General features: G+C 40.6%; 1 protein-coding gene across 1 annotated transcript; it reads left to right on the forward strand.

Annotated features, from left to right (window-relative positions):
* The first annotated feature begins 6,477 nt into the window (after nt 1–6,477).
* On the forward strand, nt 6,478–12,058 carry xiap (X-linked inhibitor of apoptosis). Its single transcript, XM_071538436.1, has 8 exons — nt 6,478–6,610; nt 8,247–8,539; nt 8,632–9,199; nt 9,721–9,820; nt 9,994–10,072; nt 10,559–10,598; nt 10,738–10,920; nt 11,171–12,058. Exons 2-8 carry the CDS (start codon nt 8,300–8,302, stop codon nt 11,362–11,364), a joined length of 1,404 nt encoding a protein of 467 aa, XP_071394537.1. The 5' UTR covers nt 6,478–6,610; nt 8,247–8,299; the 3' UTR covers nt 11,365–12,058.
* Nucleotides 12,059–12,130: the final 72 nt, after the last annotated feature.

A 12,130-nucleotide genomic window follows, 5' to 3' on the forward strand; every position in this document is an offset into this window, starting at 1 on the left:
TTTTCTTTGTGGAGGTTTTTTGTTGTACAAAATGTATATAAGGTATTCTCACTCTATGCACTTATTTGTAACACATTCCATTCCAATTAACTTAACTTGACTATTTCATAGACACTCCATCTACTCTCATTATGCAGTAATCAGCACTCAGCAAAGTCAACGACTCTCATTTTATGGAGGACCAAAATAGTCACAAATAAACACATATGTTACATAAATACATTAATAATTGATTGGTTTCCTTTAATTTAAAAATTATTAAATACGTTTGTTTTCACATTAACTTGACTATAATTGTATTTTTATTTCATAAAAACATTTTTAATTTTTCAAATGGCTTTTATTTTCAATTACATGATATTATTCTGAATTACATTTTTCAAAGTGGTTCTTTTATTTCCCTTTTTATTTTTTCATTGCTCCTCTTTTTATTTCATAATGACTGTCAATCAAAGTGAATGGGGCGGGATCTATTTGCTGATTGGGTAATCCTTTGCAATCGATTCGTTTTTCTGGCTCTGAGGCTGCTCTTGCCCCATGGGCCAAATGACGTTATAAAAGTTTAAAATTTTGAGAACAAAGTCGAACTATTACTTTAATATAATCAGCACCTGGATAAGGACCTGACACCCAGGAGAGAAGAGGAGCAGTTCACTTCCCCACAGAATCCCAACAGCTGCCAACAGCACCCAGCACTTCAGCTACACTCAGCTAACAGGTAATTGTAGGGAAATTGTTTGCTACGTTTAGCATGCATTCCTACCTATGATTCCTACTATGGGTGTCAATTTTGGGTAATTTTTCTTGGCCCAACATCTGTCATCGACCCTCATTATGAACAGTTAACTAGGGAGATTATTAGGCTACTTTTGGCTCTATTGAGTGCATTGATTCTTGTATTGATTAATACCTTCTACCATGAGAGACGTTACTGTCTGCTACTACGATTCTGTTCTATTCCACAACAACTCTAGTATTTTTACTGTAGCTCTACTGTCATATAGTATGACTCTACCCCACTGATGTTTACCTGGTTTCTTCTGTGTGTATGTGTGTGTGTGTGTGTGTGCAGTGAGCTAGAGGTTTTTTGTGAAACCTCCTGGAGATCTGTCCTCTCTGTCCTGTCTGTCTGAAGAGCCCAGACCCAGACCGAAGCCCCCAGTCTGAGCAGAGTAGAGTGCTGGGAGCTCCTGTTCTTCTCCAGCAGAACCTGATGGAGCAGGTAGGGAGAGGGACCAGAGCCCCATAGGCTTTGTGGAACTGATTAATTCAACATTGATTTGTTAGGCTAATTCTAGTCAGGATTTTCATAGTAATCCTCGGTTTTTTCAATGTGACCATGGCATCCCTCTCTGTGAAGTTATCAAGACTATTCTTGATGAAAGTACCTGCTTAAGCCTTGACATTTAGTCAGCTGAGAGTTGCCTGTCTGTTTTACCTTGCATCTCAAACCAATGAATGGAAATCACGATCAAAACAAAACATTTAATTCATGCATTGACTTGTCCATGTTTGTGACTTCTAGCCTACTGCCTGGTGTACAAGCCAGTCATGGGACATTTGGCATCTGTCAAATTCAGCTGAAACCACCTAGGTTTAGGCCAGTTGCTGTGGGTTGCTGAGTCTTGAAACATTTTGATGCAGTTTACCTGATTGCTAGTTTGTTTACCTGGCCTCTGTCCGAAGTCCAGCTAGTTTCAACTTTTTTAACAGACTGATATGTTCATGCACTGATCTCTATCAATTCATGCCATCCAGCAACGCACAGGTCTCACCAATGTACATTCATAACTATTAATTTTTATGTAGTACAAATGCACATGTGAACGCCACCATATTGCAGCGTAAACAGTCTATGGGCGTAAAGAGTGCGTAACTGTAATTAGGCACCACAGTGCGCACTGGGCACAAACAGCCTGGCTGCCTCTGACTTGAGTCCACTTGGATCCATGGAGCTAGTGGATTTTCTAATAAACCATCTTCCATATTAAACGCTTAACTACCTGTGCTATATATGCTGCCTTGGAATGAGAGGACGTTAAAGTTTACTGTTACTTTAGTGTAGCGTACCTTTGGCTTAGGATCTTTTTAGAACTGCCTGGGGGATGAAACCTTTTGTAGCTTTCATGTGCGGACTGGGAGAAGAGCTTCATTTTTGCAGCAAAACACTGGGATCAGGTTACTGGGAATTAACACATTAAAGACTACACAACTTTTTGGGAGCCAATATATGAAAATCATCTCTGTCTCTCTGGTGCATAAATCTACCTTGTGTGCTTGCTAACGCTTTAGCATACAGTATGTTAAAGGACAACTCCAGCATGATTTGAGTTTTTGCTAATTTTTGACATTTTACATCCCTTTAATGTTGACTGTTTTTACATGCATGTGCCACAATTAAAGATATTTTAAAATCAGTTTTGCCATACTACTCTGGCTCATTCACTCCCATTCAATTCCAAACAGCATAGAAAACAATCTGGAGACTTAATTCAGTCAGTGAAGGTAATCCATCACTGTGAACGAGAGGCTGCCAATCGCATTTTGCAAAATTGCTTCAGAACGATAATATCAGGCTATAAACTTTTACATTCTTAAAGAAGTTCTGTTCACGGTTTCATATTAGTGTTCAGGAATACTGCTAGAGCTAAGATGAGACAGACTTACCACCGTTTTCTACTTGAAAACAAATATACCGCTTCTCGGTCATTACATGTCCGATTTCTGCATTTTCCACTCCAAAATAAAACTTTTAACCACTAGAACACAACAACTATAACAACTTAAATCTGGAGTCAATCGGATTTAAGTTTTGGTCAGTCGGTCGGTTGGTCGCATGCAACACATGCAATGAGTCATGTTTTGGGCTCAAACATATGGGAGAGTCGTACACTTTTATTTTAACACAATACGTTATTCAAACACAAAAGGTTTTATGGTTTAGTACAATAGCCTCTTACTGTAATGTCTGACAAGATTAGAGAACACTTTGGGAGGGACTGTGCCTCCATGTAGAACATTTCAAGATCCTTGATATTCTTAGATTTGTGCTTGTGGACTGCCCTCTTCAATTCAGACTGCAGATTTTCACTAGGGTTGTGAAGACAAGATGGCCATTGCAAAACATCGATTTTGTGTTCCCGTGACCATTTCTGTGATGATTTTGATGTATGTTTAGGGTCGTTGTCTGGTTGTCCTTACACGGCCAAGTCTCAACCTCCTGGCAGAGGCAACCAGGTTTTGGGCTAAAATATCCTGATATTTTGTGGAATTCATTATGCCATTGATCTTTAGAAGATCTGGACCACTAGCAGTAAAACAGCCCCAAAGCATCAAAGATCCTCCACCATATTTCACCGTGGGCATCCGGTGCTTTTCCTTGTATGCAGTCATCTTTTGTCGCCAAACATGCCGATGGTGTGCATAGCCAAAAAGTTCCATTTTGGTCTCATCTGACCACAACACACAATTTCAATTGTAGCTCCAGTGATGTTTGGCAAAGTTCAGGCGCTTCAGTTTATGGGTTGCACTCTGTAAGGGCTTCTTTCCTGCAACCCTTCCAAAGAGCTTGTTGACATGGAGGAGGCGTCTAACTGTTGATTTTGACACTTGATAACCCCAGCATTCCTGTCAACTGTGCAGTTGTGAAATGTGATCCTTGGGTTCCTCTTTGCCTCCCTCACCATCTTCCTCCCTGTTCATGGGGACAATATGCACATGTGTCCTCTTCCTGGTGAATTTGCAACTGTTCCAGATTTCTAAAACTTTTTGATTAGTGCCCTGACTGTGCTTAGCGGTATTTTACTATCTGTCAAATCTGACAAATGGATTTTACATGTGTGTAACCTCATATTTTGACCCCAGTGAAACAGGAAATGATGAATGCAATACAGTTTCTGGATTCTGAGATCAATAAAAAAAATAGAATTTTATTTATTTTATACAATAAATTTAGCTAATTTTCATGAAGGGTGACAATAATTCTGGAGTTGACTGTATATGTATCATGCAATTCCTGTATGATAATTTCTGAATTTTATAATGCATCAATTCACAATAAAAAAAAATAAATAACTGACATGGACTGATTGCAATGCAACACTGAATTTATTTTTTGCAGTGTGATTTCAGTCCCTCTGTTTCCTCGGCTGTTTTCCTCATTGTTTGGACCAGCCGACGGAAGGAGTGTTAGACTCTGTTCTTCTTCTTCTTGGTCTTTTTGATCTCTGAAAAATAAAAGAGGACAATCAATGCCTTAGTTCATCTTGATGGAAGTAGACATGAGCTACAGTGTGAGCGGACCTGATGAAGAACTCTTACCTGATGTGGTGTAGGCGGATTGTTGCACCTCCTCCTTCTCCTCAGTGCTAACCAGGCTGCTGGTCAAGCCTTCCTGGACTGGAGTAATGGCAGGAGCTTCAGTAGGGATGGTCAGAGGAACCAGAGGAGCTTCAGTAGGGAGGCTCAGAGGAACCAGAGGATCTTCAATAGCGAGGCTCAGAGGAACCACAGGAGCTTCAGTAGCGAGTGTAGCGGCTGTAGGCAGTCCAAAAAGGCCGCGAGGGACTAAACACGGGAGAAAACACTGTGACGTGCATAGTGAAACAGATTCAGTTCCACTTCAAAGATATGCGTTTGACGATTTATTCCACTTCAAGAAACGCGTAAAAATACATCTGGTACCAGTTACCGAATCATAAATTGGCGTGCGTGAGTGCGGTCAACAGAAAATATCCACTCCCAGGCTCACCCCCTCTCTCTGTCAATGCCAAAAAATGTGAACAGGTGAAGGCAATCAAATATCATCACCATTACTGCCCAAGCCCCGGTGAACACGCCCACAACCTAAAGTGAACAATACAAGACCACAAAACATAGAAAATACAGGAGACTTACATATGTAGCTCCTACAGTGAGGGACACAGAAACCAGAGGAGCTTCAGTAGGGAGGCTCAGAGGAACCAGAGGAGCTTCAGTAGGGAGGCTCAGAGGAACCACAGGAGCATCAGTAGGGAGAGTCAGAGGAACCAGAGCAGCTGATCCAACAGCAGAGTCCATTTCTGGGCTTGGTGTTGTGTCCTCTTCCAGGCTGGGCTCTTCGCTCAAATCTACATCAAGACGGGTGGAGTTCACGGCTCCATCCACTACAGCTGGCTGGGTGGAATCATCTAGTTCCACCTAAAGAGGGAGAGAGGCCGTTTGAATTTTAGAAAATATATATTTTTTTCTTTTTTACGATACAGTATCTTATCCATGTTGCTTGTTGTATCACAAGCTTCAGGTCCAAGATACACAAGCAACATTTTGAAGCTGTGGAGAAGGGATGGGATTGGCAAGCAGGACAAAATCAATGTAACCACACTGGCTACAGAAGAATAATGAAAAAATACTTACATACTTTACATTGCTTCACAACACTTTCCATGTATCATGGCCCTTATTCCTCCCTCTAACACATTAAAAAGTAACTTTTACTTTGAGTATATTTTAAATGAGCTACTTTTCTTTTTAATTGAGTAGGTGTTTACACCAGTGATTTTCCATCTGCTTAAGTAAAATCTCAGCAGACACTTCCACAAAATTCAGCGTCACTGGGCTGTTAGATTCTTAGTCTTGTTATGCTATGGCCTGTAGGTTCATAACATCAGTCTTCATCACTTTAGCGTTCTGGCTAACTCTGCTAACTTCAGTATGTAAACAAATCAAGTTATGCTTGAAGTCTCACAGGAAGATTTACCAATCCCCTAACGGCTGAGCCATTATGAAAAGTGATATTATGAAATGAAAAGAGGAGCAATGAAAAAATAAAAAGGGAAATAAAAGAACCACTTTGAAAAATGTAATTCTGAATAATATCATCATGTAGGCTAATTGAAAATAAAATCCATTTGAAAAATAAAAAAAAGTTTTTATGAAATAATAATATAACTAAATATAGTCATGTTATTATGAAAACAATTCATTCAATAAGATAATAAAATAAATAAATTATTAATTTATTATTATTATATGATATTATATATTTCTGTATTTATTTATGTAATTATTTATTTTACTGACACATATTTATTTATTTAATTATGACTAATATGATCCTCCACATAATTTCCATCAGAAAATGTAGCATTATCAGTTATAAAAAAATAGTGGCCATCACACGCACATAGCTGCCTAAAATGTAAGTGGCTGGGGAAGAAGGGCGAGCCTTTCAAGCGTTTAACTTTTTCGGAAATGCTGGCAAGGGTGGCGCGTGGATGCTGAGAATAATCTGATTTGGTTATTCAAGGGAAAGCACCAGCTTGTAACCTTGTTATATTTTCTATTGATGTTCTCTTCAATGGGGAAAAAAATCTCTGTGATAAAAATCCCTTGATAGGATTAAAAATCCCCATTTGTTCCGACGAAAGCCCAGTGGTTTCCTTTCGTCAGTTGGGATGCGCGAAAAGAGATGCGCAGTAGTCAACACCGCTGCGTTCACTTCCTGAAAGCGAGGTCACGTCAAGTAAGCAGTTCTTTTATGCTGTGGTTTCTCCAGTTTAAAAGGACGCAACTCACAAGCGGGACTTATTGAAGTCAGACAGTGAAATAACTGGCTTTTAGGTATCTAAAGGTAAGTTTCCGAGCTTTGCTTTGATAGTCCATCAAGTAACTTTTTAACCTTACGCTATGTAGCTTACGTTAATTTAGCTAGCTAGCGTTAGTGGATGACATCTCCGCGATCCCGTTTACTAACCTGACATTACAGCTCAGCAACACTGATCAAAGGTCAAGTTGACTATCTTTTGTCCTGGTGGTTCGATATTATAAAAGTATACTAACTGCATTTAGCAACTCATTCGGTTGCTACAATTATATGACCACTGGCATCAAGCATTGCTAACGTTAGATGCCAGCTGTCAAATGCAGACAGCAGTGAGTTGTTTTCATCGTTAGCTATAAGAATCCCGGAATGTAGGTTTGTTATGCCGCCCCATTGTTTGACTCAATGCCGTGTGACCTTTCCAGAGTGTGCGGGGCCAGTCAATACAGTCTGACTAGCCATCACATGGATACACAAATCTAACGCCGCATCTCCAACTTTGTGTGCGGCTATCTTGAGCGAAGTAGATGCAGTGACTATTTCCACTACGCATTAGATATTTTCTACTCTGACCATAATCAGGCCTCTATATTAAACACAAATCCATACCTACATTTGGTTTAGATCTGTCAAAGTAACACAGTTAATGATTGTTTTATTCAAAGAATGCCTCAGCTTGATACCGTTGGCAGTTCAAAGTTCATACGCTGCTTCTCGTATAGCCTACTATCTTAAAGATTAAAATAGATCAAAAAGCAGTTGCTAAATGAATGCTGATATACACCTTATATCAAATGGCAATATTGCTTTATGCTTTGGAATTTAGTTGTTTTAGTAAGATTTTAATCAGTTTGCTTTGGAGCCTCCAGGTACACTGTTGCTGTGGAAAAGGGTTCCTCCCTCTGGGGGATTGTATGAAATGAGTGTGAAAGTGGCACACCTTACAGGCACACCTAACTACACTGTTTTGCAACATGTTGTGTATAGTCTTGCTTATTGACACAGTACATCACTCCTTCATAATATAGATTTATTTTAGTAGTATGTAGATTGTATGTATTAGACCTATCATCTCCTGTGTGAGATGCCTAAATATCAATATACACCTAAATGGCTTATCTCCTGCTTCATGAAGAGTTGTTGGAACCCCTATGCATGCAGTGTGTTATTGGATGTTTGCCATGGGTGTGTACTACCTTTTTACAATGTGCTGAGCCTGTGAGCCAATCCTGCCTCCCCAGTTCCCATCCCTCACATGGAGCATCCAATGCCTCCATGTGACCCAGCCTGGCTGCTGCTCTTAAAGGCACAATGCCCCACCAAGAGCCTCAATGCTATTATCTGCATTCTGTAGCCAGAGTAGATAATATAATACTTCCATGAGCCAGACTAGGAAATCCATTAAATCACTGAGTTGTCTGATTTTACATTAACTATTTTTCATCCCTCTGAAATAGATCTTAGGTCTGCTGTAGACTGTTAACTACTTGGTTTGCTTTTTCATAGGTTATATGTTGATAGATTTAGCAAGATATGATTTCACTGGTATTGTTTGACTTTGACTTTTGTTTGACTTTTTAGCAATACTTGTTTTATTTCAAAATGCATATATAAATAATACCATTCAGCTATAATAGCCTATTTTTTCTTTCTCTTTTGTCTACAGGCATTCTGTCCCATCAAGTCAATCTTCTCAGCAGTACCCAGCCTGGTGCTAGCATGTCTTATCTCAGACAAGACAGTGACTTGGAGTCAGACCACTGTGTTGACTGGTCCTTAATGAACAGTCGCCTGGACTCGTTCCGTGGCTCCACCCTGGCCCAGCAGGTGTCAGCAGAGAGACTGGCCCGGGCCGGCTTCTACTTCACAGGCCACGCCGACCGGGTCCGCTGCTTCAGCTGCCAGAAGACTGTGGAAAACTGGTGCGGGGGAGACACACCTGTAGAGAGGCACAAAGAGGTGATGGTGCTGGTGATGACAAAGAAAAGTGATCATCTTTTTCTTTTTCCTACTGCACTAAATGGCTAAATCATATTTTCATTATTGTATAGGTTTCCCCATCATGCAAGTTCCTCAGCTGCACCCATCGTGCCAGTTTTAACCCAAGTGCTGATACCACACTGACTAATGGTTCCCCCTACAATGAGGAAGTAGAAGACATGGAGTTTCGTTTGAGAACAGGAGAGGTGGTCGATGAGTCCACCTACCCTATGGCCCCCCACATGACCAGGGAGGATGCCCGGCTTCAGACCTTCTCCTCGTGGCCCTCCGCTGCCCCTGTGAGGCCACGAGACCTGGCCCAAGCTGGCCTCTTCTACCTGAGGGAGAGCGACCGGGTGCAGTGTTTCTGCTGTGGAGGCATGCTGGGGGGCTGGGAAGCGGGGGACACGGCCTGGGGAGAGCATTCCAAACATTTTCCCTACTGCTTCTTCATCCTCGGGCATGATGTGGGCAACGTCCCATCCCAGGGAGGTACAGAGGAGGAGGAGGGGAGCAGCAGACAACACACAAGCCCTCGTGTCCCCATGGAGAGCTTCGAGGAGAGGCTTAATAGCTTCGCAGGTGTCCAGCACCCCATTGACCATGAGAGACTTGCCAGAGCTGGTTTCTACAGCGCAGGTACGGCACAGATATCTGAATGAGGGGGGAGGTGGGGTGTTCAGGGCCTGGAGAAGAGTTGAGCATGATTTTAAAGACTATTCTATGTGGCAAAATAACATATTTGAGTTGTTAGTAATATACCCATCAACAAGGTACCCCAAGGAGCTGATACAGACCACTATTAACAAATATTATACCTAATTAAGTAGAAATTTGTGTAAATATACTGTACTCAAGGCTATGTCTTTGTCATATTTTAGCAAGCTCAAGCTGCCATGGATGGGTTGTGCTAAATTTTATAAGTTCATCTTTACCACAGCTTAGAGTGATGGCAATCTCAAAAAACAGTGTTCCCAAAAGGTTACAGCAAGCATGGTGATAAAACTCCATTTGGCTACGATCATGTTTCATTACTGCTTCTTTGTTCTTTTATTACCACCTCCTCAGTAACCGTGTGTAATTGGTGTGATTTCTGTTTTGTGCAGTCTTTGATCAGCTCTGTGATTGCAGGCAGGTCTAAATTCTGTGTGTCCTTGCAGGGGCAGGAGACAGGGTTTTGTGTTTCCGCTGTGGTGGCGGTGTAAAAAGCTGGCAGCCTGAGGAGGACCCATGGGAGGAACATGCCAAACACTATCCTGGGTAAGAACAACCAGAATGCTCTCCTCTCCCTCCCTCTCTCACACACACACACACACACACACACACACACACACACACACACACACACACACACACACACACAGACAAAGCATGACTTTACTTACTGGCTTTGCCTCCTTTTTTATGACCTTTATTACATTTTTTTTAACCAGATGCAGTTTCCTGTTAGCAGAGAAGGGACAGGAATTTGTCAGTAACATCCAGCTGCAAGACCCACGAAGAAACAGCGCTGTAAGCATTCTGATTCATATGTCCCAACCATCTAACCACAGTGATGCACACAGTCCTATGACGCATGTGAACCATATGATTGGGAAAAAATTTGACTATTATTTTTAAATATTTTCTGATAAAGGCATTATTCACATGTGCAACACAATGAAAGAATGCATGCTTAAGTTTAAAAATGATATTGCTCAATGGTGTACAATGGTGTTTTTTGGGTGTGTGAACAGTCATTCACCAAAACTTGTTCCCCGTAGTGATGTCACTCATAAGCTTTCGCTTTACTTCCATTATTCTGAAATGTTTCTAACATACACAAACTTAAGTGGGACGACAAAGAAATATACATTATCCATGTTCTTATTCGTCTTTTTGACTAGTAAGTAAATTTTTTTTTTTCCAATAAGTGTCTGACGGGGTGAAGGGACTGCTAATTTCAGATGTTGCTGCGATAAAATGTAGTAACAATATCAAATTCTTGTTTGTTTCTAGACTCCAAGTCATCAGAATGGATTTTCAGGCCATCAGAATGGTAAACATTTACCTTTTTTTTTATTTTTTTATTTGATCACTGCTGTCAACTAAGAACATACAGTATCTAGTATAAAAAATACATGAAAAATATGTTGTATTTTTCTGCCCATTGATGTACTCTTTTTGTGTGTATCCAGATGTGCTGCATTCAGCCATGGCTCAGAGGGCCATAGGGATGGGTCTGGAGCCTGCCGTGGTGGAGAAGACCATCCTGGAGAAGATCAGCAGGACGGGGTCAGGCTACTCCAGCCTGGAGGCACTTTTGCAGGACTGCCTCAACCAAACTCCAGACAGTGATGCTGCCATGACAGAGGAAAAAGGTACATGTCTCACAGATGCGTATACTGTACACTGCTGAGTCAGGTTCATAGCATAATCAACTAGTTGAGCATGTAAAGTAAAGCCCAAACGTCAGTGATTCGGAGATGAGCAAACATATTGAATTGTCTGCTGCTGACTTTTGATATCTCAAACTACTCTGTAGGTTCTCTTGTTATGGTGCAGCCAAGACCAAACTGTGCTAATCCACAGCGAAAATGATTGATTACGAATGATTCTCTTGTTTTGCAGATGAGGACCCTCTGGAGAAACTACGGAAGCTGCAGAGAGAAAAACAGTGCAAAGTATGCATGGACAGAGACATCTGTATTGTCTTCATCCCCTGTGGTCATCTGGTCACTTGCAAGGAGTGTTCAGAGTCGCTCAGCAAGTGTCCAATCTGTTGTGGAGCCATAACACAGAAGATCAAGACCTACATCGCTTAACAGGGACTCTGGCCAAGCTAAACTCAATGCTGCTTCCTCACCTCTGATTTTATGATGATCTATCTTAAAATGAAATGTACATAGGTTTGTATTATATTTAAGGACCATTGTGTGTGTATGTGTATGAGAATGAGGGAATGTACAAAATAATGTCTTAAGACAACTATTTTCACAATCAGAGATGATAAATATTTTTTGTTGATATTGTTTATTATACAGTTTCACTAGGCCATTAATGAGTACTGACACTTGTAAATAGACACTGAAGTAGATAGTAATTCCCATTTGCCGGTGTTTCTTGCCAGAGGTGCCTTTCTCCTAGTTTATGTACTCATGGGGCTCCAAGTTTCCAAGTTTATGTAGTCATGGTGTGTCATTTTGCTATTTTATCTTACACATTTAACCAAATTCAATTGAATTGGACATGGGATTCCAAATCAGTCTATCAGTTTCTTCTACTTATTTGTCTCACTCATCTCATCAGTTTTGTCTGGTGGGCTTTCTGTTTTAGACTCAGTTTTATTTTTCTCAATGTCTGCTCCTCCTGTGTTGACAAACTTATATCAGCTTATACATAAAGGTTTGCTGCATAACAAACAAAATCAGCTCTGGTTTAGTACCTTCAATCAATCATTCTGGGATGAAAGTATTTCATTTGCCATTCCATCATGCCATTTCTGTTTTATCATCAAGAGTGTGAAATAAATATAAATTATTTGACTCAAAATATGTTGGATTTTTACTTATTGAGAAAGCTTTGCAGACA

This window comes from Centroberyx affinis, unplaced genomic scaffold, assembly GCF_046629955.1.
Source record: "Centroberyx affinis isolate AG114_WGS23_722 - 3 ecotype Tasmania unplaced genomic scaffold, CSIRO-AGI_Caff_v1 ptg000196l_1, whole genome shotgun sequence".
NCBI lineage: Eukaryota > Metazoa > Chordata > Actinopteri > Beryciformes > Berycidae > Centroberyx > Centroberyx affinis.